General features: G+C 37.3%; 1 protein-coding gene across 5 annotated transcripts in view; it reads left to right on the top strand.

The window, feature by feature from the left end:
• Nucleotides 1-26,511, top strand: part of LOC117224200 (octopamine receptor beta-1R) — a 244,764-nt gene that overhangs the window by 201,283 nt on the left and 16,970 nt on the right. For 4 of the 5 annotated variants that reach the window (XM_076525998.1, XM_033476962.2, XM_033476959.2 and 1 more), the window contains one exon: nucleotides 22,654-22,765. In XM_076525998.1, coding sequence (XP_076382113.1) covers nucleotides 22,654-22,765 — 112 coding nt within the window. Of the gene's footprint in view, nucleotides 1-4,096; nucleotides 4,127-22,653; nucleotides 22,766-26,511 lie in introns of all 5 variants that reach the window. The other variant, XM_076525997.1, reaches the window with a different exon arrangement.

The raw sequence follows: 26,511 nt of genomic DNA, 5'->3' as shown, positions 1-26,511 counted from the left end.
CGGCATTACGTGCCATTAGTTCCGCGACGGACCTGCATTTCGCAACTTCCTCGGCTTCATAATAAATCCGCTGTATAAAACATTCGCGAAACGCTAGGCTGCAGCTTTCACTGCACCGTCGGGCGAATCGTTTAACTCGTTAGAGCCTCTCTTAACCATTCGCGAGGTCGTCTCAAGTATATCGGATTATTTTACAGCATTATTTATAGAACTATAACATTGTCTAATTGAGATGTTTGCAATGAAGAGAGTTCAGTCTTCGAATCTACGATGTTTGTGACATTTTAAATTCTGTAAAACTGGATTTCAAATTGCCTATGCAGAATCGTCTACAGTTTTTCCTTTATCTTCATTCGTGACAATCGACGAGATTTAATCAAGAATTAAAATAAGGGAAGTTCAGGGTTCCTGACGTCATTCGGAGTAACTTTTTCCTTAGCGAAAATGCAATCCGCGGCTTCGTTTAGAAGTTATCAACGAAAAACAGCGACCAATGAGTGGCCAGCTCGGCCGACGCGAGGCGGCGCAAGGCGGCGCAAAGCGGCCGAGCCAATCGCCGGCCGTCCGCTCGTTCGCTCGGCCGCCTCGCGCCAGCCGAGCTCGCCTCTCATTGGCCACCGTTTTTCCTTAATAACTCGCAAACGAAGCCTCGGATTGCATTCGCGCTAAGGAAAAAGTTACTTCAAATGATCTCAGGAACCTCTCGTTTCCCGATTTTCAGCGTCTTTCGGGACAACTTCTATAAAAGAGACGGCAGCGAGCGTGCCGACGCTAAAAGGGTTTCGACGTGCCTTTTCTTTGCGCGAATCTTGCACGGCTTCGTCCTCCTACGTAACCAAACCGGAGGCCCTCGGTGTACACGGCTTTGTGAATGGTTCTTTCTCGGTAACTCTCTAAACAGGCTCTGAAACTCGTCAAAATCCACGACGTCCGCGTAAAAAGACGGACGTGCCGCGTACTTCTTTGCGGAACGGGCGGAGATGAGGGACCGGAAAGGATTCACGGTCCTCCTGACATGCCTTTCAGCCGAGTGACCGACCCAAATGAAGCAAGCTGCATTGAAGTAAAAAGTGCACAGGAACCGCCGCGTTCCTCACAATTAGTATAAAACATGGTGGAAATAATAGAACGACGGCGGACGATTCTCAAGACTTACTTGAACTTTTGAAATCTCTTCTGCGGGAACGTAACGGACTTCTCGTTTAAACGAGTCATCTCGCACTGAAGAGATGTCTTCTTCATCGAAGAGATCGCATTTTCGCCAAGGAAAAAGTTACTTCGAATCACCTCAGAAATCACAGCTTTCCGGATATTCAACATAATCATGGAACACTCTGTATACATCGTTGAACTTCTCGTTTAATTAGTTTGTTTAGTTTATTATTCGATTGCATTCAATCGAATACGCTGCACTGATTCAATATATGCAATTCCGCCAGATGCTTACGGCGACGTAAGGATTATTATTAATTAGACGATGCATAATATTTTTAATAGAAAAGGGAGAAGATCATGACTGATTAACAGCATTACCAGCAATGTTTAGGTGTATGAATTCTCCTGGCAAAAAAGCAGAATCGCTCCGTGGGGAGGTGCCCTGCAATTATCACCTCTACGGTCGATCGGAGAAGTTCATCCGCAATTAATATTTTTTCTATAGCCCCGTGTCGAGCCTTGAATATAGATGTTATAAAGAGAAGGAGGAATAATGGGGGGGAGAAGGAAAATAAAGGGAAGCGGAAAAGGAAATATTTTTCTGGAAAATCTTCGCACCCTTAGCGACCGGTCGACTGCTCGCGGGGGTGGGAAAGACAGACGTTCCGCGTGGAGTTCATCTCATTGCATGGAACAGGTCATTGCACTTTGACTCAGATTGCACGCTGCGAGAGAGAGAGAGAGAGAGAGAGAGAGAAGAACGAGAGAGACGTAAAATATGCTCCACCATTCTGGGTTCTTATTGACAAATTTATGTAATTGTACAGATTAACATTGACTGTTAATTAATTTAACCATCGCTGATCTGTAAAGTTTGCAAAATTCTATGTAACTGTTTTCAAAATTCGATGTAACTGTTTTCAAAATTCTGTATAACATAATCGATTGCCTCCCCCTCCCTTATATACCTCCCTTCATATACTTTGATATTTACTCTCACGACCAGTATGCAGCTGTCCATTATTCAGAATCAATTAATTTAAGACAGACCTGATATTCTTTGACGCTGTAATCAGAACTTGTAATCATTAGGCATTTTATGAATTATTACTTAATTATTATTAGGCTGCGGGTTGTATGCATTTATGAAAAAACTGCTTGGTTTCAATTTAAAATGTTGGAAAAAAGATCAAAAGAATTGAAAAGTGCCATTGTATTATTCGCAATCAAGTAAAATTATTAAAAAAGAAGTGATAACTTTTTATTTAGTTCCTATTTCTTGCAATTGGCGTAGACAATTTTTATTCTGCACAGAAATCCGTAGTCTATTATTATCATAATTATGTTAATTCACTAAGCACCGACTTATTTTCTGGGAAAACCTAATCTAAGTCAACAATCTATTGCAACAATTTATATCGAGTATCTTCTTCGAGTATCTTCGAGTATATTCTAATTTTCTACGTTCGATTGTTATTCACTTATCCATATTTATATTGTTCAATAGATCTCTATATCCCGTCCAATAAATAAATAAACAAATATCTGCGATTCAGCGAAAGGCCCCAAAGCTGAAGGCCCCAGATTTACTTAGAGCAGAACACTCTGCTTGCCACGACTCAGCAGAGAGACGTTATGGAATTAGAAACGATTAGAGCATTTTTAGCTCCCCCGTTAACCGCAGGTTCAACCATCCCGCCAGCTATCCGGTGAGTCTACTGTCGTCGTTTCCAGATATCGAGCGAACAAGGGGAGGACGTGGGTGTCCCGGGGTGTTTCCGCTGAAGCTGCCTGGAACCGCGTTCACTGACCTACCTTAACGCTCGCCGCAGCCTGCGAGAAATCAAGCCTCCGAACTTTCCATCCCCTTGCTACCCCCGTTCTTTCGCGTTCACCACATCGCCGCTTCTCTCGTCGTTTCAACCCTTTCGTGCCCCATCTGGCCGTTCAAGCTCATTTTTTCCACCACTTTCGCCCGTGGATCACGTCGACCCAGGCACGATCAATTTCCCAAGAATTTTGTCCAACTTTGGAACAGTAGAAATTCTAATTAGCTGCAAAAATAAACGGCTGATTTGTTCGTTAAACAGGTTGTGATATTATAAAATGATTAAATATAAAAATATAAGAAGCTTTATATATATATATATATATATATATATATATATAAGTTTTTCTTAATTTACGAAAATTATATATATATATATATATATATATATATATATATATATATATAATTTTCGTAAATTAAGAAAAACTGCTTCGTTCTTTATTAATATACCTTTTTTTAATCTTCTGAAATATGTAGTTGACATTTCTTTACTTGTCCATTTTATTTATATGGAATCAATGATATCTCATTATGTTGACGTAAGTATAGTTACTACAATTAATATTCGGACACCATTTGTAACTCTGTAATTTTGTTCGAACTAGACTAAACGATTTGAATGTTTGTTTATAAGGTTGAGGGACAACAATAAAGTACAATGTTTCCATTGTATTTATTTCCAACAGGAAATAAAAGAGTCTCGTTTTTTTAACTATTCCATCCGAGCCTATAACGAACCTGTACAAATTTAATTTAATTTTCTTAGATCTCGGTTAGCTATATGCATGTTAACAATTTCATCGATAACTGCACATTTCTCGCACTCGTTGGTCGAACGAGTCAAAAATCCGGACAAAACTTGCGACTCTTGCGATCTTCAATTGTTTATACAGCGTTTATAAATATCGTTTATCAATCTCAAAAGTTCCACTCGTTATATACGTTCCTCCAATTCTTTCTGTTACTATTTTAATTGTTTTAGGAGATCCAGAACTGTTCTTTATCCTTGTGTTTAATATGTGTTTCCCCATTGTGTATATGATTTAATGTTCTCACAAATGAATGTTTCATTTACCGTTTTATTGTTCCGCATGCTGCTTGGAATTTTAGATTGTCTGGATGTTGAGGATGAAAGTAAAGGTACTACAAATAGAATTAGGTACACTTCGTAGAAGTTTCGTAGCTTCCGTGTATTTACTTATTTACGATATTTGTGGAAACGCTGAGAGCAAGCGCATCGTTCTTCTTAAATGAAGAAAGACGATTCGCGGCGAACTCGTGTTTCGGAGGGGGCTCTAATTGCTTTAAGCTTGTACGTACGACTTCGAATTTGCTGCTTTTAATTTTTATGACCAAATCTTAAATGACCAAAGTGCTACATTCGGTGGAGACAATTATTAGTGAATGGTTTCGAGAATCGTTGCAAGAATCTCTCTCTCTCTCTCACCCTCTCTCTCCATCTCTCTCTCTCTCTCACCCTCTCTCTCCATTTCTCTCTCTCTCTCTCTCTCTCTCTCTCTCTCTCACCCTCTCTGTCCATCTCCCTCACTCTCTCTCTCTCTCTCTCTCTCTCTCTCTCTCGCTCTCTATCTCTATCTCTATCTCTCTCCCTCTATCTCTCTCTGTAGAAGCTTTATAAGTACGCTAACATCTAATCATTAATTCCACATAAACGTTGTTATAATATTATATTATATAATATTATAATTATATATAATATAATATTATATAATATTATAATTATATATAATATAATATTAGTTATAATATTATAATTATATATTATATAATATTAGTTATAATATTATAATATTATAATCATATATAATATTAGTTATAATATTATAATATTATAATCATATATAATATAATATTAATTATAATATTATAATATTATAATCATATATAATATAATATTAGTTATCATATATAATATAATATCATATATAATATAATATTAGTTATAATATTATAATATTATAATCATATATAATATAATATTAGTTATAATATTATGTTATAATATTAGAATCTCTTCCTAATTTAGTGTGCTTTGAATTAGTATCGTACCGCATTCGATCAGCATATTTAGTCGAATTATATTTTCGGGAGAATTATATATTCGCAGAGAAATTGCCAATACCTCGAATTTCGCAATTACCGAGATCTCTCTTCAGAGATTAATTACGACAGATATCAATTTTTTTTTTAAACATCGACGAGAAATTGGGTAAGAACAAGACAAATCCATTCTGAAAGATGACTCTGAGGACTCGCGTAACATTTAAGCAAATATTGTTATTAACCTCGACTCGCACGTCTGTCAACGTATTAACGATCGCGTCGAAGACGATTAACAATTAACATTGGGACAAGACGCGTTCTCGCGAAGCAAAAGAAACAGAAAAAGAAGAACGCCTATATACTTCGCGTGGCACAATTGCGCTATATAGCAGCGACGCTATAGGTGTCAAGGTTTCGAGGGTTATAGCAAAATGTTGTAAGAATGACGAGAACACGTGCGCGACCACGCCGAAGACCAAGGTCGCAACTGTAAAGAGCAGTGCAAAGATACAGGCTGTAAACGGTTAGAAATGGAGATAGCTTTATGATCGTTTTATGAAAGACGAAGCCGCGTAAATTAACCAGGCGTTACGCCGAACAGATTATGGACAATAAAACCGATGCTGTGGCAATCATGCTTGAAATAATGCAGCCGAACGGGTTGAAGGCTTCCAGCCGTGACACTGGACGTCGATAATACTACCATGGAACAGAGACATAGACGGAATAATGGATAGAAATGATGCTCGATTCCTACGATACGCGATAAATTTGCTATTATGTTATACTCATCCGATAAGACTGTAATATGTATAACAATACGAGAACGATTAATTTTGGTGTAGTCGAGCATTTTAAAACTGACATTTTCTTGCAATCTTTACAATTTGTAAGAATTGAGAAATTGGGCGAATTATTAATAATCTGGCGAGAAAATCATTTGAACAAATGTATTCTACAATTTTCCAAATTTTAACACTTTCGGAATACTTAGGAATATCATTCGAAAAGAAATAAAGAGACAAAAATCGGTGTAAACGAAAAGTAGTTCAAGTATAATCTGCGATGATCGAATTCATGATATTATTTATGATCGGACAGCAATTGTTACGCATTTTTGATCGATGAAATTGAAAATAGCTAAAAAATTATAGCAATCAAGTTCTATTCGATTCCTGTTTTCTTTATTTTTGTATATGTTATGCAGCAACTTTTACGCATTTTTGATCGATGAAATTGAAAATAGCTGAAAAATTACAGCAACCAGGTTCTATTCGATTCCTGTTTTCTTTATTTTTCTATATGTTATACAGCAACTTTTACGCACTTTTGATCGATGAAATTGAAAGTAGCTGAAAAATTATAGCAATCAAGTTCTATTCGATTCCTGTTTTCTTTATTTTTGTATATGTTATGCAGCAACTGTTACGCATTTTTGATCGATGAAATTGAAAATAGCTGAAAAATTACAGCAACCAAGCTCTATTCGATTCCTGTTTTCTTTATTTTTGTATATGTTATGCAGCAACTGTTACGTACTTTTGATCGATGAAATTGAAAGTAGTTGAAAAATTATAGCATCCAAACTCTATTCGATTCCTGTTTTCTTTTTTTTTTGCATATGTTATGCAGCAACTGTTACGTATTTTTAAACAATGAAATTGAAAGTAGCTGAAAAATTATAGCAACCAAGCTCTATTCGATTCCTTTTTGTATATGTTATGCAGCAACTGTTACGTACTTTTGATCGATGAAATTGAAAGTAGCTGAACAATTATAGCAACCAAGCTCTATTTAATTCCTGTTTTCTTTATTTTTGTATATGTTATGCAGCAACTGTTACGTACTTTTGATCGATGAAATTGAAAATAGCTGAAAAATTATAGCAACCGAGTTCTATTTGATTCCTGTTTTGTTTTCTTTTTTTTGCATATGTTATGGAACATTTTAATCTTGCAAGAAGAGCTGCAGTCTGTTCATTACTTTGTATGTATACAGAGAAGCGGCGCACGGATGATAAGTGAACTTCTTTCATCACGAACTTCAAAGTAATATCGGAGTAATTTCTCGGATCGTTCCGCACTCCTTCAAATCGGATGGCCTTGACCACCGATACCCATCTATCTATCCGGCCAAAACACAATACGAGCCGGCGCCCGAGTCGCGTTAAAAGAGCTTCGTATTATCGACGTTTCGAAAGCGACGCGGAGTTCCGAAATTTCGCGAAACAAAAGTAATACAAAAATGCTGCAACGAATCGCACGAAAATAGGTAATCTTTAAGAATTAATTGCAGAACGAGATTAATTTAGTTTTATGCGGTGTAGTCGAGCATGATTCGATTACGCGGGTACAATTTCGTTATAAAATTGACTGAAATTGAAGGATAGGAAGAATTGAAAGAAATGAAATTGAAATTTCGTAGTCTGACAGACGGTTCAACTTTGATGCAACGAGTAGTTTAGAAAATTGCCATAAATCGCAAAAGCAATCGCCATAAAATGTTGTCTGTCCAATGCAAATCTCGCCTCTTCCACTCTTAAATTATCAAACAAACTGTTCCGAGTTCGCGTGATTTTTCTGCATCGTTTAGTCCCTCGCTTATTTAATTTAGGGCAACAACCCTGTGCGAGGAATGATCATAAAACAGAACAGAAATATTTCCATTTTTATTTGATATATTTATATAACCTTGAATTTATAGTTCACGATGGTGTTTTAGGTTTATTTTTAGGATAGAGACATTTTTAAAGACATTTTTAGGATTATTTTTGTTCGAGTGAACTTAAAACGAAAATAAATAGTTAAATCATCCTGTCAACTCCCAATAAAGTGCTTTATTGCCAAAAAACTGATCTACCCTCGCAGAATAATTTAGTAACAGCGACTACTGTTTTTATAATGACACAGTTTTAGATGGAAAAGAAGGCAAGAGAACGCCTAAAAATCGCAATGTGATTTCTATCTTCACAAGTTAAAAGAAACTTGTACGATTTTTAAACATTCAAATACGCGGCGGTCGTCGCCCGTCAACGTCGAATCCGGCACAGGAAACGTTTCGAGGCGAGACTCGTCATTCGATTAAAGAATTAAGTGATATTATATTAAGCGATTTAAAGTCATTGAATGATCGACGCGTGAAAGTCGTAATAAAGAGAAGGAGAAAAACCCGAAAAACGACTCGCATCTCGTGCGATTTCGACGCTCGGAACGCGTCCTCGTTCATAATAAGCTGCGCGAACGGAAGTGCCGCGGCGGCAAGAAAATGAAATAAAGCCGCGAGATCCGGGACAATAATCTTCCAGGACACGCGGAATCTCTCGCAGCTCTCCTTTAATCTCGCGAACTCGAATAAACGTCTAATCCCGGGATCTAGTCGCCGGTTCATCCCCCGCAAGAAAAAAGATCGGGATCGTCTCCTCGCGACGTCGCGCGAGAATTTTCATCGTCGCGCCCGAAGTGCCCTAATCGCGGCCATCCCCCGTGCTATTAGCACGGGGGGATATCGCGGTTCTCCCGGATCGGCCGTGCGAAATTGAGAGACGAAAGCCCGGGGAAAGACGATGACAGACGATTTCCAGCGAGCGAAACCGTGAAAGAGAGCCAGCCGCCGCCGGCGGGATCGGGATCGGGCTTTTCGATGAAATTAGAAGCCTTGAAACGCCGCCGGAAAAATGATTCGCCTGGTATCGATCCGGCGGATCAGTTCTTTCGCGAGTGGCTCACGGTTTCATGAGGAACGAGCCCGAGGAACGTTGAATTGATTGAAACATGATTTAATGGACCGCGTTATTGATCTGCGTTGGACTGCAATGCACTCGCCGGATATACCAGCTCCCGCACACACACGGCCGAACCTCTCGTGGAAGATTCTTTTTTCAGGGCACGCAATGCGGACGTTTTTACTTCGAACGGATACGTTTCCGTTGGTTAATCGTTTCATTTTGTTCCGGCGGGAGTATGTCGTTCGGTGGTATTATTAACACTTTGTTCGGAGGAAAAACTGTTAATCGAATATTTTAATTAGCGACTACTGACGAAATAAGTGCTTAGCAGTTCTTATTGTTGACGAGAATGAGCCTGTTTGCTGGAGGATTTTAACAAAGTATGTATTATTATTTTACACAACGCGTCGTGTTACAAGTAGAGTGCGGATTTTGCGCGAAATAGAAACTGCAACAGAAGTTAACTGAAAATTGACATCGTCCCTTAATGTTTATTTAATGTGCTAGAAAAATTGTTTATAGCAAATTTAGAAGAAATAATTTCCCACACAAGAATGGGTCATAATTTAACTTTCTTTCGTTGTTATATACAGGATGTCCCGAAATTATGGTATTTCCAGGAAGCGAGGGATTCCTGAGATCATTTGAAGCAACTTTTTCCTTAGCGAAAATATTCTGCGAGGCTTCGTTCGCGAGTTATTAACGAAAAACCGTGACCAATGAGAGGCGAGCTCGGCTGGCACAAAGGCGGCGCAAAGCGGCGGAGCCAATCTGCGGAACTGGGCGTCGTGCGCTCGTTGGCTCGCGCGCCAACCGAGCTCGTCTTTGATTGGTCAGTGTTGTCAGTTAATAACTCGTAAACGGTGCCTCGTAGAACATTTTCGCTAAGGAAAAAGTTGCTACAAATGACCTGAGGAACCCGTCTCGTTTCCCGGAAATATCATAATTTTGGGTCAGCCTGTATATACGATAATTAATAATTACGTACAATATATCAAGCCAAGACTTGTTGATAACAGAATCTTTTAATTCTTTAAACATTTTTCTTTTCCATTTTACTTGCGAAATATAAATATTAAATATTGTCATAAGCAGGTTGCGTATGTACGTCGTATTAAATGCACGCAAAATTAACGCGATTTTCTCACAATGTGTATGTATGTGTGTGTGTGTGTGTGTGTGTAAAACTGATCGCAGTCACAAACGTGAGATACCGGTAATTAGTCGCATACGTGAAATATTGATTCGCTGGCTACGGACGGGAGTTATTCGGGTCGCCGCGATAAACCGAGGGATCCCTGAAATTTCCCGAAGAAATTAACAACGGCCGGAATCATCGTCGTTAGGCAGGGACAGTTTGGAATTCGGCATTGTTTGCGGTTGTGGAAGACCGATTCGTGGCAAGATCGAGGACCTGTCTCATTTCGCCCGGTCGCGTCTTTAATAACGGTCACGCTCGAAGCGGGAGAGAAGCCATCCGGTTTCCTAATAAAATTTGCCGGTGAACGAGCGAGGCGGGGAAAAAGCCTGAGAAATATGGGGGTTTCGAACTGTTCTCCTTTCAAGCCGTCCAATCTTCCCGAGCGGACGCTCGTCGTACGTGAGGACCGATTCGTTCCCCGGTTAAGTGAAAAGTACCCTTGAAAACAAGGGAATAACAAGGGGGAAGGGCGCGGGGGGAGCAGGAGAATGAAAAGCAAATTTCATTAAGTTCACGTTGCACCGCTTTGAAACAAGAATCTTCGACCGATTTTATTAGCCCGGACTTTATGAACCGGCGACGGCGTTGCAGAATAATGCGATGCAGCCCCGTTCTGCTGCGCGGACCGTAATGAAAATCCACCCTTTAATAGACACACACGTGTCCGTGTGTCTTCTGGATTACTGGCTTTTGTACTCCCTGTGCGTGGACTCGTCCTAAAAGAGAATCGTTTGCTGCCCGTTTAATGTCGATGCGCACACAAATTTATCGAGGCCGGAGGAAACCGACACAATGTTGCTACGCTCGTACGTGCGCGAAGGTCGCGACAGGCTCGAATATTGCAACTTAATATTAACGATTAACGGACGAGTCGCGTAGATTTACGATTTTACATTCTTCTGCTTGTATTTTTATTGATATTTTATTAACACTTTTTACTTCGTCAACACTATTTTGTTAACATATTTTATTAATACTAGACATATAAATAAAGAACTTTGTACAATCTTATCGACAAATTAGAATTTACTTTATTTAAATATGTAAAGTATATAAGTATAAATATAGTATAGTATATAGTATAGTATAGTAATAATAGTATAGTATAGTATAGTATAAAAATAATAGTACAGTCTAGTGTAGTATAATAATAATAGTATAGTATAGTATAGTATAAAAATAATAGTATAGTCTAGTGTAGTATAATATAATAATAGTATAATATAGTATAGTACAATAATAATAGCATAGTATAGTATAGTATAGTATAGTACAATAATAATAGCATAGTATAGTATAGTATAATAATAATAGTGTAGCATAATATAATAATAATAATAATATAGTATAGTATAATAATAATAGTACAGTATAGTATACGCAAAGTATACAAATATCGGAAATAAAGAATTTCAAACGAAAAAGTTCGCTTGATAACACAATCTGACGCCCGTCAGACGTGTGAAACTCCGACGGTTCGAGGTTCAATTTTAGATCGCTGATTCCGAAGGAATCGAAAAGTTTCCGATGCTGTTTCAATCGACCGTAAATCCGCCGATGCAACGAAGTTGTTGCGTAACCTCAAAACTCTGTCAATAGGCCGAGAGAATTTAATGGCAAATTGGAGTGTTCGGAAAGATGCTCGGTAGCCGATCCGACGAACTTCGTTTATAATGTTCCAAAGTTGATACGGTTCCCGGTCATAATGGTGCATAAAACATTTGTTCTTCCTCGTACGAATATCGATTCTCAATGAATGCAATTTCTTTAGTTAAACACCCGACCGTCGGAGCACATATAAACCACATTCTGCGATTTAAATAACATTAAACTTTAATCTCAGGACGATCAAGCTATTTTAATGTTATCGTCAAGTAATATAGACCTAAACAGTTCATGCAAACGTTATATCGAAGACTAACATTATAAACTGAACTTAAATGTAAATTTAAATTGTTGACAATCGATGACTATAAAAATGAGCCGCATAGCTCGAATAGTGTCGTATCTCTCTCCCCTCCCCAAATTTTCCACTTTCCAAATTGTCCATCGTGCACAATGTGAGCGTCAATTAGGGAGAATTTACCGTGTATAAGACCAATATTAATAATAATGTTGCCACAAAATGAAACGTATCACTGTGCCAACTTTTTTAAATTGTGGAACGCGTGAACTGTCGTTTAAGCAAACGCAATGAAAGATCTGCACGTTTTATACTAAATGTGCAAACTATATTAATATGAAAATTATGTTCAATATATCAATAAAAAACCAATATTATAATAATATTACATGAAATGAAACCTCTTACTGTGCAATCTTTTCTTATCTATGAACCTTCTGAAATTCAAAAATGTATTCTCCAATGAGAAAAAAATTCATCCCCTGCTAAAAGGCCTTCCACTTCATTCTAACCTAACGAAGTTGCAATTTTTCAACGTCGAGAGACGTTCCACGTTTCTATATCGCGTTAAAAATCCAGAAGACACAAGCAGGTTGCAAATTTTCTTTTTCGTATTCGTACATCGACGGATGAATTGTTCCGATTTCGTACGGCTTTATTGAACACGGGTGAAAAAAGAAATGCTGGACAGCTTATTGGCGCGTCCGGCAATGCTTAAAAGTAATACACACGTGGCAGAAACTCGCCGGACAGCGGGATTACAGTCTAACTGAGTTCTCAAAGGGGGATGAAACTGGCGAGCCAATGCGACGCGACACACGGAACAGCTACGCCAACTGCGCCCGGCGAATTAAATCTCAAGCGCGAGAACAAGAACAGATTTCAAATGATCGTCACTCTTTCACAATGTTCCTAAAGCCTCAGACACGTTACAATCGGAAGCTACGATCTAACTTCCCAGCTCCTCACGCTATCTTCACCCTCGAGCACCGTAAACGTTGAACGTGGCGCAAGTATTTTACCGAGAGTACCATAAATTCTTCATTTCTCGTGTCTCGTTCTTTTATGTCGTTTACTCTTTAATAAAAGAAGAAGTTAAATACGTCTCATTCGATGAATACAGGATGTCCCAAAATTATGATAATTCCGGGAAATGAGGGGTTCCCGAGATCATTTGAAGCAACTTTTTCCTTAGCGGAAATGCAATCCGCCGCTTCGTTTACGAGTTATCAACGAAAAACAGTGACCAATGAGAGCCGACGCGAGGCGAGGCAAGGCGGCGCAAAGCGGCCGAGCCAATCAGCGGGCTCCGTCCGCTCGTTGGCTCGGCCGCCTAGTGCCAGGCGAGCTCTCATTGGTCACAGTTTTTCGTTAATATCTCGTAAACGAAGCCGCGAATCGCATTTTCGCTAAGGGAAAAGTTGCTTCGAATGACCTCAGGAATCGTTAAAAAATAACCGATCAAATCAATAAAAAAAAAAATCAAATAACCTCGACATAATCTTTCCCTATATAATTACACAATCTTTTAATGCGAACATTTTTATGAACATTGCTTAACAAACTAGTTTCTCGCTTTCTTTATTTCGCTTTTAAAAAGATGTCTGATGGAACTGTTACAAGTTCTCGTTCGCGATGCACCCTAATTCGGGAAAACGCTGCGCCACTGAACGCTTATCTCAGACAAACGAGCCTCTACAACGTGAAATTGCTGCTCAATCAAGTTCGTGCAACGCAGCCGTCCACTTTGAAAATCCGCTCAGCCGGTACTCATAGCCGTAATTAATTCGAATAATCGAGGCACCACAGTACAACGGGGAAACCCCCGGGAAAATTGCGCTCTGCTAGAAAGCCGCGGGAAGTTGTTCTCCTCAATTGCCGGGGAAACGAAGTGTGCACGGTGACCACGTTTCCAGAACGTCCCTTTAAACGGCGCCGCGAGCCGTGTCCCGGACAACGACAGCGAACATTGAAAAATTCGCTGCTCCATATTGTTTCCATGGCCGATGCACCTATTAGGAAACACCGGTCAATCGCGACCCCCGCTTGAAACGGTAGCACAAATAACACAATAAAAAAAGAGAAATAGATAGAACATTCGAAAGAGGATTTAAAAATTCCGCCGATATTTTCGAACATTGTTCTTCATAAATTCACTCGCGCAAACGCCGTCGGGCAAACGTAATGCTTAAATATACGACGGTGCGATTAACACATTGCGGACGGGTCACGAAATATCTCGTTTTCATGTTTTTTTTATTTAATCGGCAACTTAAGCAACCAGCCGCAAATATTTCTGTTACGTAACCATGGTAACGAAGCCTCTCGCATTCCTAAGTAATTTTAGCGAAACAAATGAATCATTCCAAATATCACACTCTAAATCAATATTCAAATTTGTATAATAAATAATAGTTAAAATGTAAAAAATCTTATATAATAAACAGATATATAAACTATGTATATATAGTATTATTTAAGAATACTAAATGCACAAATTAGAAATGTGCGTATCCGCTTCCTGTTACTTGCCAAGCATGTTTTTGGAGCGTTCGAAAATGTGCGGTCTTTGAGGGCGTGTTGAACGCGCAGAGCCCCGTCCGCAATGCGTTAATAATGCCATTCCGACGTGAGATTGCTTTCGGTATGAATGAAACAAATCCGCTTTGTGGCGGACGGTATAACGGAAGATATTATTATTTGTCCGCCGGAAAACGAGAATTTCGTTGCGCGCGGCGTGTCTCGCAGTGTCTCGCAGAGATTCTAAAAAATTTATCGCCGGGAAATAGGACTCGCGTGCCGATGGAAAAACGAACACCTGTCCTCTCTCCTCGAAGTTGTCGGCCCCGAGGGGGATGAAACTTTATGATACTCCAGTTGTTTCGGAGTCCCCGAGGCGCGCGCGGCAGAGAAGCACCGGGCAGGGATTGCGAAAAACGCGGCCGGAACTTTCTCGCTAAGCGGATACGGAACTTTTTAATGGGAATAAGACGCGGTTCTTGCCCGTGGCCGGGCGATAGAGGGCACGTGAACCGGGGACATGTTATCCCTCGGACCGAGCGGGATCTGCGGAACTTTGCGAGCAGCGACGCGCAGCGGTGCCATTTCTCCGATGCTGATCGATGCTCGATGGTCTACACGGCACTCACGAAATCAGTCTCGGTACACCAGATTTCTGATTCTCGACAAATTTTCGTTGTTTAAGACGCGGTGAAAGGAAGTGGAGGGATGAACGGAAATTTATCGAGCAGCATTTTTACGGTGTAGAAGCTCGTTTGTTTAAGTTGATTGAGAGGTCGGTGTAGGGATTAAGGGCCTTCGAAGGTAAAGGGATAAAATGGATTTTTCAAAGAGCATTCTTCTACCACGATTGTATGAATTAATTAGGGATGAAAGTATAGGGGTAAGTAGAAGTTTTAAGTACTTGTATTTGCTGAGAAAATGAGGATGATAAAATCGGTTGGTATAGTGTATAAATCAACTTGATTGAGCAGCAATTTGACGTTGTAGAGGCTCGTTTATATAAATATGAAAAATAAATAAATATAAAAAGATATATAAAATAAATATAAAAAAAAGTATAGTATAGAAATCAGCGAACATAAAATTTCGTCTGGAAGAGCAATGCGGAAAATCGAGTTAGAAATTTTTATATTTTCGAATGTCGGTCGTTTAAGGTAACTAACGATACAGAAATAACGATTCGGTAAATATTGATACCGAAGCGACGAGAAGGAAGCTCTTTTGAAAAGTACGTTTGTAGCATGAAATTTTAAATCGCGCGAGTTAATCGCTGGTGTCAGCGCAGATGAAAGTAAATTTTCACTAACTCGCCGTAAAAACCGGGCTGCCGTGAAAAGATTCGACGAAGGGAACTTCATTGTTCGGGGTAACTGAAGATTAAAGATGCATGCTAAACGGATGAAAGGAATTCCATGGAAGAGCATTTTTGTATCGCGGCGCCGCGACGATTTGAATTAATTGGGCATTCTAATGAATTCTGAAGTATATTCAACGTGGAAATGAGAAGGTTGAAACAAGTTTAATAGAGCGGCACCCCTTTGAACGTAGAGCTCCTAGAGTCGCTTCAAATTTAAATTTAGGCGTCGGTCCAAAAGGCGCTCCACCCTTTTACGAGAAACACAAAAGCCATGAAAATACATTAAGTAACAGAAAGCATCAGAAAACAATGAATAAATATAAGTATTTAAACGAATGAATGAGTACCAGAGAATATATCAAAATGAATGAATGAGTACAGGAGAGTATCGAAATGAATGAATGAATGAGTACAAGAGAATGAATAAATCCAGATAAGTCCAAATGAATGAATAAATATCAAAAAAGTATCAATTCGAATGAATAAGTATGAGTAAATATAAAAAGTGAATGAACGAGTGTCAGAAATTACGAAAATGAATGAATAAGTATCGGAAAGCATCGGAAAACAATGAATAAACATCAAAAAATATCAAAATGAATGAACGAGTGTTAGAAACAATAAAAATGAATGAATAAGTATCGGAAAGCATAGGAAAACAATGAATAAATATCAGAAAGTATCGAAATGAATTAACGAGTGTCAGAAACTATGAAAATGAATGAGTAAGTATCGGAAAGCATCGGAAAACAATGAATAAATATCAGAAAGTATTAAAAAATAAATGAACTGATGTCAGAAATGATGGAAATGAATGAATAAGTATCAGAAAGTATCAGAAAACAATGAATAAATATCAAAAAATATCAAAATGAACGAACGAGTATCAGAAACTATGAAAATGAATGAATAAGTATTTGGAAAGCATTAGAAAACAATGAATAAATATCAAAAAATATCAAAATAAACGAACGAGTATCAAAAACTATGAAAACGAATGAATAAGTATCGGAAAGCATCGGAAAACAATGAATAAATATCAAAAAATATCAAAATGAACGAACGAGAATCAAAAACTATGAAAATGAATGAATAAGTATCGGAAAGCATCGGAAAACAATGAATAAATATCAAAAAATATCAAAATGAACGAACGAGTATCAAAAACTATGAAAACGAATGAATAAGTATTTGGAAAGCATTAGAAAACAATGAATAAATATCAAAAAATATCAAAATGAACGAACGAGTATCAAAAACTATGAAAATGAATGAATAAGTATCGGAAAGCATCGGAAAACAATGAATAAATATCAAAAAATATCAAAATGAACGAACGAGTATCAGAAACTATGAAAACGAATGAATAAGTATCGGAAAGCATAGGAAAACAATGAATAAATATCAGAAAGTATTAAAAAATAAATGAACGATTGTCGAAGAGCGTGAAAACGGATCAATAAATATCCAAAATTGTCCGAATACCAGAAAGTATCAAAATCGACATATAAATGGCAAAAGTGAAATGGCGAAAAGGGAACGAAATGTTAAAAAGAGGACGAGCGATCGATTCGCGTGGCGTTCACTGAACCCGATCAATGGTGAAATCCTAGATGATGTTGATCAGCGGCGACGGGACGGGGGATTGAGGGGGGGAGAAAGGGGTATTGTTGCCGGTTCAGGGAATTCGTCCGCGTCTTCAATAAGCCGCGAACTAATTGCGTGTGTACACTTAAATCGGGCATGCCGTAGGGCAGACGCTTCTTGCATCTTGATAGACGAGCGCATCGATTGCACGAAAACGGAGAAGCCGGTGAGCATCGACCAACCAACCTAAATCTGCCTGACTGCGTCAGATCACGCGAACCCTTCAGCTTTCGCTCCAACGACTGCCTTCCCCCATTCTGGCACTTCGTATTATCTAAACAGCGCTTGGGTATCGTCCCGCCAAAATGAATTTGCTATCTCTGCCGGGGAGCGACGTGTTCTTAAACGGACACACGCGGCCACCAGGGGACACCCTTTCGGACGGGTTCTTCGGGAAAATGAACCGGTTTAACTGTTGTCGACGAGTATACTCGTCACGGAGAACTGACAATATATACATATTTTGCGTCGCGCGTAAACGATAGCTTTTTCTTTTATAGTTAAACTTGCAGTTGAACATAGATAAACTGGTTCGTTCAAGCGCACGTTATAATAAAAAAGAAACACGGTCGTCTTAGTGTTAAAGGCTATTTAATAATATCTATTATAATAATAATAATATTAATATTGATATTAATATTATTAATAATTTATTATAATAATATTATTTAATAGAGTATCATTTCTATTAAATGCTACTATAAATCAGTTATTAGAAAGAAGAGAATTTAGTAGTTTTATTTAAGGCTATTTGATAATATTATTTACTATAATAATATTAGTATTATTAATAATTTACTACAATAATATTGATATTATTAATAATTTATTATAATAATATTATTTATTAGAGTACCATTTCTATTAAATGCTACTACAAATCAGTTATTAGAAAGAAGAGAATTTAGTAGTTTTATTTAAGGCTATTTGATAATATTATCTACTATAATAATATTAGTATTATTAATAATTTACTATAATAACATTATTTATTACAGTAATATTGATATTATGAATAATTTATTATAATATAATAATATTATTCATTAGAGTACCATTTCTATTAAATGCTATTATAAATCAGTTATTAGAAAGAAGAGAATTTATACGTATTTTTATTAAAATCTGAAGATTATATTTTTTTGGATCGTTGATAGATAAAGAGATCTATAAACATTTTTATTTTACGACACGTATTTATAATCGTATTTTGAAGAACTTTAAAGCGCCATTTTTAATCAGTGCCAAGCATAATTCAGACATTAATAGAAAAGAGTTTATTACAAGTTTCCATTAAAATACAAGCATTTTATTATTTTTGTTCATTGATAAAGGATCAATCGTCAGCACATATTACATTATACAAATTCTTACCTACGTATATACGAAAATTGAGCTGTCGCTACCTTCGAAGTACTTTAAATGTCATTTTCATCGGGACAATAACAGCGGAAAAGTTTGCGCCGGTTTTCGCGCGCAGGGACGAGCATAACAATTAAAAAATGTCCGGTTATTTAAATCGCGTGCGTTTTTAATGGTTCGCGCGTTGAAAATGACAAGTCGCTCGGGGGAATTCAATGAAAATCCTGCGAAAATAAATGAATCTGCGACAAGAAGATCATGGCGGAAGGATGTTACGCGGGTAAAACGTGACGGCGTTGCGTGCGACGACGGTGGCGGAACACAGAGGCAGCATCGGCGATGATAAAGGTCAACGTCGAAAAGAAAAATTACGTTTCGCAGCTAACGGGGTAATGTGTCCGGCGGCGAATTCTAATTAGAGATTCAGCGCGGACGTGCCGCCGCGGCTCGCGAGCGTAAACGCGTGTCGTTTCTCTCGAATATTGTTAGCAAAGTGATAACGCGGCGCGCGCGTAGGGTTTCCAACGCAAATTGGAAAATTACGATTCGCGGGGCGAAATTGAAGAGCGACGATTTAACCCTTAAATGCATAGAGTCCCAAAAATGAATCAATAACTTTTTGCGCGGATACCCGACAACAGTTTTGATATCGATACATTTGGCTGAATGGCAGTGATTCCTTTGTCCATTGACTTATCAAAAATTAACTAAAATAATGACATTTGACTTCAATATTTGTATCTTTCTGACGTTATACCAATTGGCGCGCATTTTTGATAGCGGGTTCATTTACGTACTTTTGGAAGTGGATTATTTAGAAATATTTTGGTGTATTCGTTAAACAAACAATATTTTCTAAAGGTAAGGCTCTTATTTATTAATTTGCTAGTACTTTTGTCTATATTCCGTAACTATCATGTGTATGGAGGGCTTATTTCGTGTTGATGCAAAAATGGGACAACATGCACTAATGGTAATAATTACGACATGTATTTAGTACTATGCTTCCTTTATTGGTTTGTTGGTTTTGTTTTGGTGTGGTATGCATGTGGTTTATAATTTTGTTATAGATATGTCATACTAACTAAAGAATTTTTATGTCTATTTTGCATAGTGTACCAAAAATGAATCATTAATATTTTTCAATAAAAACCCTATAAGATATGACTTATAATTTTTTTTAATATTTTTCCCGATTTCCACTCATTTGAAAAATTATAACCCTATTTTTTAAATAATTTAATAATAATAATGCATTAATTCATGCATTTAAGGGTTAAGGAGAAAACATTGGAACGCCTTTGACGCTGCTGCTGCTGCATTCGGTAAAAACGAACGAAGCAATCTGAAACGAATCCTGGAAAATTAATTGAAACGAGAAGATGGGAAGAAATGCAGTGGCAGGGGGTGGGGAGGATGCAATTAGACGGAATGGAATTTTGGTCCTGTTTCTAACATAAATAACGAGTTCGTATCGCGCGAGCCGTTGTTTAATCTGTGTAGAGCTGCGTGCATAATTTAACTGCGCAGAGAAAAGTGAATTAATGATGCCGAATGAGTTCGGATACTTTGTTGTTTCGCTGGCGTAGCGTAATTAATAATCCCCCCTGCGCGCAGCTGCGACGAAAATAATCGCCGACAGATTTAAGAATTTAAGATCGTTATTCACTTGTGCATGCGGCTCGTGTTGCATAAAAAGTTCGTTGTTTACGCGTAATCAGAGCGAAAGGTTTTATTAACTGGTCGTCGTAATTTGTTTCGTTCGAGTGTCAGTTGAAAAGATATTGTGGAAATTGATGAATGGAATATGAACTCCATTCGTTTCAAATACAGAAATGTTCTTTGCTAAGAGTTAAATAGATCATTCGTTACGGTTATTGCACTGTATTCATTGCATAGTGAACATTTTCCTAGAATAATTCGCAAGAATTCCGAAAGTATATATATTCCAAGAAATACTTTCAATTATTAAAAGAATGATTCATTAGCGTGGAAAATAAAATACGCCCGTCCCGTTAATCATTATTGATAACAAAAAGATAATTAGCTGTTTTCTTGGATTGAGCTGTTTTCTTGGATTTAGCTGATTTCTCGGATTTAGCTGTTTTCTTGGATTGAGCTGATTTCTTGGATTTAGCTGTTTTCTTGGATTTAGCTGATTTCTCGGATTTTGCTGTTTTTTCGGATTTAGCTGTTTTCTCGAATTTAGCTGATTTCTTGGATTTAGCTGTTTTCTTGGATTTAGCTGATTTCTTGGATTTAGCTGTTTTCTTGGATTGAGCTGATTTCTCGGATTTTGCTGTTTTTTCGGATTTAGCTGATTTCTTGGATTTAGCTGTTTTCTTGGATTTAGCTGTTTTCTTGGATTGAGCTGATTTCTCGGATTTTGCTGTTTTTTCGGATTTAGCTGATTTCTTGGATTTAGCTGTTTTCTTGGATTGAGCTGATTTCTCGGATTTAGCTGTTTTCTTGGATTTTTCCAAAAATTGAGGTTCCGAAAAATATTGTCTTTTAAGATCTAGAAACGTTTGTGTGACAAGTAGAAAATGACAGGTATAAAGTGACGTAACGTTTACACATTTAACGTTTAACATTTGCACAAAGTAACGACGCATTCACATGCGGCGAAACAATTTTTCTATACGACCGTAAACAATCGAGACATTAATAGAAACAGCTGTTACAAGGCTGAATAACGAGATTATTTCTGCCCTAAGTAAAGAACGCCAGGGGAAAACGTGAAACAAACAGAAAAATCATGTTGTGGAATGCGTAATATGTATGCCGCGAATAATTTTCCTCCGCAGCTGCGCGCCGTTGTAATTCCATGTGTCGGTCAAATGAACGAAATATCGCTCGGTAATGAACGAGTGTGTGAATAAATTACAGATTCGTTTTTCACCCAAATGCGACTGTGCTGGTCCAATGGACGACCTTGAGCTTTGGCGGTCGTCCGTTCATACGGCTTTATTAATAACTGTCGATTATAATAATATAATAATATAGTAATATAATGATGTAATAATATAATAATATAATAATATAAGAATATAGGAATATGAGAATATGAGAATATGAGAATATGAGAATATGAGAATATGAGAACATGAGAATATGAGAATATAATAATATAATAATATAATAATATAATAATATAATAATATAATGGTATAATGGTATAATAATATAACCATGTAAATATATAATAACATAATAATATAAGAATATAGGAATATGAGAATATAATAATATAATAATATAATGGTATAATGGTATAATAATATAACCATGTAAATATATAATAACATAATAATATAAGAATATAGGAATATGAGAATATGAGAATATGAGAATATAAGAATATAAGAATATGAGAATATGAGAATATAATAATATAATAATATAACCATGTAAATATATAATAAGATAATAAGATAATAATATAAGAATATAGGAATATGAGAATATGAGAATATGAGAATATGAAAATATGAGAATATGAGAATATAAGAATATAATAATATAACAATATAATATAATTATAATATAATAATAATAATAATAATAATATAATAACACGGCAAATATCCAGCGATTTATCAAAGGCAAAACCATCGAGCACGCGACAAAACGCGATTTTGTTTAAACCGAATCCGCGTCGCACGGATCCTCGAATTCGTCGACCGTTCCCATCCGAGACTGAAAATGTAATTGTCAGTGGGCTTCGTGAATGCTCGGCCGCGCAGTCGCGTGTCCCGACCCGTTGTTTACCGTAAAATAGAAACTCGCGCGAGCCATCAACTTTTATCAAGGAACTAAATAACGCGAAGTTCTCTCTCTCTCTCTCCATCGTTTCACGTTGCTACCATAAATTTTTATTTTTCAGGTACTTCCATACGACAACAAACGAAAAGTTGGAGGGCCGAACACAAAGCAGCGAGGACGCTCGGAATAATAATGGGGGCGTTCCTCCTTTGTTGGCTACCATTCTTCCTTTGGTAAGTAAAGAGTATCCCTGCGTTTTGAAATTATAATTTATACCAACATTTTATCCGCGCGCAATTGAACCATGGTTGATTTTCTCTCTGTTGCTACAAACTATTTTCGTTAAATATTCGTACATATATATTATATTATATCTCGTTGCTTGTCCGCGGGACAACGGGAATAACCTAAACGACGAAGCATAAAAAGCAAAAATGTCGTGCGTTCGCGCTGACGTTGTACGCGAATTTCGAGAGGAAAAGTCGACCATGGCCTGGACAGCTTATTGTTGCCGGACAAAGAAGTCGCCTGGCAAATGAAAGATCGCGTGTCCTGCACTTGATCAACCTCTCTCTTTCACGGATAAATCTTCTCCGTCAAAGAGCCGTTTTCAAAGAGCCGCGGCTCGAAAAATCGAACGAAGAGAAGGAAAAGTCGAGTATATCGCCGAGGTCTAAATATTCTTCGAAATGAAAAATACTCACGATTTATTACATGTTCGCATCCCTTCTGTTTCTAAGAAAAATAAGAGAAAACTTTCGTGACGCGACTCTTGCGAACGTTCATATTGTTTATTGTTATTTTGAGAACTGATTCTACGTAGATTAAGGCACGCAGTTCGCTAAAGCACCGCAGTAATGCGTGCACATAGTAAAAACCTGTGCGCCAAATACTGTTGTGCAAAATTACTAATCGGTAAATAATATTTCAGGATAGACGATAATAATTAAGATGGCGATATTTATCTGAAAATAACGCTAAAATAAATGCTTTGTTATTAATTACCGAAATATAAATGCCTTTTGAATCAGCTGTCACGAGTATTTCGCAAGACTCGACGTTTTCATAAGCTTTCGAATGACAAACGTCAATAAACTAATTAAAATGTAATAAAATGTTATATATATTATATGTATAATATAATATATATTATATAATATAATATAATATAATATAATATAATATAATATAATATAATATAATATAATATAATTTATATTATATATTATATACAATATTAAACATATAAAAAATTACGAGATTCATTTTTACAAGATTAAGCACTATAAACTGTTCGATTTTATTGCTTTTATAAAAATATAAATATGGTCGTTCGATAACGTCATTAAAAAATCACCATTTCTCAAGTTTACAATTTTTTTAAAAAATTTAGAACAATGTGTCCCGTCGGACAAAATATTTACGGAATATTTTTATAATTTTTCACTCAGCGAAATGGCGCAGACAAAGTAGAATTTAATCTGCCAATCTTCGATTGATCTAACCAAAACTCAATTTTCCGTTTTCCTCAGCCCACTCTCGACCTACGTGAAAACTGTTTCCAAACGAAAATCATATTTTTATATTTACAGACGTATAACGTTCACGTTCTCGTGCTAATATACAGTCGCCTATATAAATATCAATAAATCAATATAATGTCGCGTCGGCGACAGTTCTCCGCGATTTCGCATAAAAACGTCCCGGAATGGAAATTCGGGAAGAACGAGGCAATCGTTCCGCGTACATCCGAGCCAATTCTCGATCGTAGAAACGACAACGGAGAACCGCTCGTTAAAGGAATAACTAATCTCGCAGAGATTCGATCGCGGGTAGAAGAAAAACGGAAACGGAACGTTCGCATCGCGTGCTCTGGTATTTTTCCGCTCATTTTCCGCGGCTTTTCATCGACGACTCTGCAAAGCCGGGGGGGTCGACGATTTTCCGTAAAAAAAAAAAAAAAACAGAAAAGAAAAACCGGAAAAAAACGAAAGAAAAAGGAAACGGAAAAATAGGAGCAGAGAACCACCGTCTATTCGGCCCGCACGATATATCAGCGAGCACGGCGCAAGCTGTTCGGTGCTTTCGTTTCATCGACGCCAAGTTCCCGGAGTCGGTGAATACTCGCGAAAGCTGAGCCAGCCGCATGTTTTATTAATGCAAAGCTGAGTGCATCCCGCCGGTGTATACTGCGAGGGCTCGGCGGTCTCTCTCCCCGGCTCGCAGTCTAACTATTTGCTTGGCTAAGCAATGCGGTCGCAGCTTCCCAGGAAATAGCGCTCGCTCCTTATTGCTCGCATAATACCGTAGACAGAAGTTGCGAGGCATTGCCTCTTAATGAGAATCCAAAGCAACGAACGGCGGCAAACGGTGACGTTCGGTCATTTTTGCGACCGTGTCGGGCAACTTCCCGCACAGACGGCACCGGTGCAACTAATTTCGACTAACAAGCAGAACGCGTCCGAGTTGCAAATCGCTCTCCGTGTATCCGAATCTTGCGGCTTGAAACGCAATGACTTCTTTAACCCTTTGCGCTCGAAGCTGTTTTAACTTGTAAGCTATGGTGTTTCCTTCAACCTATGGTGCTTTGATTTTTTTCTATTAGCTTTGTATCGCGTGGATTGATTGACCGACTGAATTCAGTCGGTTTTTTTATTTAAAAAAATATATATAAATTAAATTGCTTTATTATAATTATATAATATATAATATAATATAATATAATTATTATTATTATTATATTATATTATAATATATTATATTATATTATATTATATTATATTATATTATATTATATTATATTATATTATATTATATTATATTATATTATATTATATTATATTATATTATATTATATTATATTATATTATATTATATTATATTATATTATATTATATTATATTATATTATATTATATTATATTATATTATATTATATTATATTATATTATATTATATTATATTATAATATAATATATATATAATAAAGCAATTTAATCTTGTAAAAACTACCTGGAAAAATGGTATAGCAATTTTCAGCGGCGCCTCGGGGTCGCCGTTCGAGGGAAAAGGGTTGAAACTGAACTAAACGACTCGAAGGCAAGATTATTTACTAGAAATAATTATTACAAATAATACAAAAATAAAATACTCTCATATTTTGTGAAAAGAAATAAGAAATAAATGAGTAAAGAACTCTCGTTTTTTCAACTTTAACCCAATTCACTCTTTTACGAATTATGTTCACAGATTTGTAATCGTTCAATAATAAAAGCCGTATTAAATTTAAAAAAAAAAGAACCAAACGTCACTTCATAAACGACCATCAAAATGTATGAAAATCAATTATTTGTCACGAGAGTATTGCTCCGTAAATAAACATACAAATAAGTTCATCCTGGATCCAAAAATTGAATGGAAAATGGCGCAAAGAAATTTCGATCGGTTCGCTCTGCTCGCGAATAAATAAGCATGGCCTGCAAAAAGATTTCGCTCGAAAAGTGCAGGATGCAAGAGAAATGAAAAATCTGTAAACCAGAAAAATCGCGATTCGATTCTTCGACCTGATTCATTCAATTCAGACGCTTTACTCGACCGCAAAACGCCGCGCAAACTTCGTAAAAGGATCAATATCCGATTTCGGGAGACGAGTTCGCAACCCCGCAAAAACTCCTCGCGCGAACAACGGCGGCCGTTTCGCCGAGGGTGAAATCAGCCGATTTAGCAATAATCGCATCGTTTCGGCCAAATGACAGACGTCGGCGGTGCGTTGCAACGGTGCTCGTGTAAACGGATGTTTGCAGCCGGAAGTCCGACCGTATCGCGGGAATTTTGCGAGTGCATCGGACGAGCCCGGATTTAACCAAGCGTATAAACAAACAGAGACTTTGAATGATTTGCAAGCGCGCTCTCGCGCCGTGACGAGCGTTATTGTGCAGACGCGGGGCGTACGCGAGCAGAGCACGTTCGTCCGTTGCCAC

Source organism: Megalopta genalis, chromosome 13 (assembly GCF_051020955.1).
Source record: "Megalopta genalis isolate 19385.01 chromosome 13, iyMegGena1_principal, whole genome shotgun sequence".
NCBI lineage: Eukaryota > Metazoa > Arthropoda > Insecta > Hymenoptera > Halictidae > Megalopta > Megalopta genalis.
The sequence above is the reverse complement of the archived record's forward strand: the minus strand, read 5'-3'. Positions and strand labels throughout refer to the sequence as shown.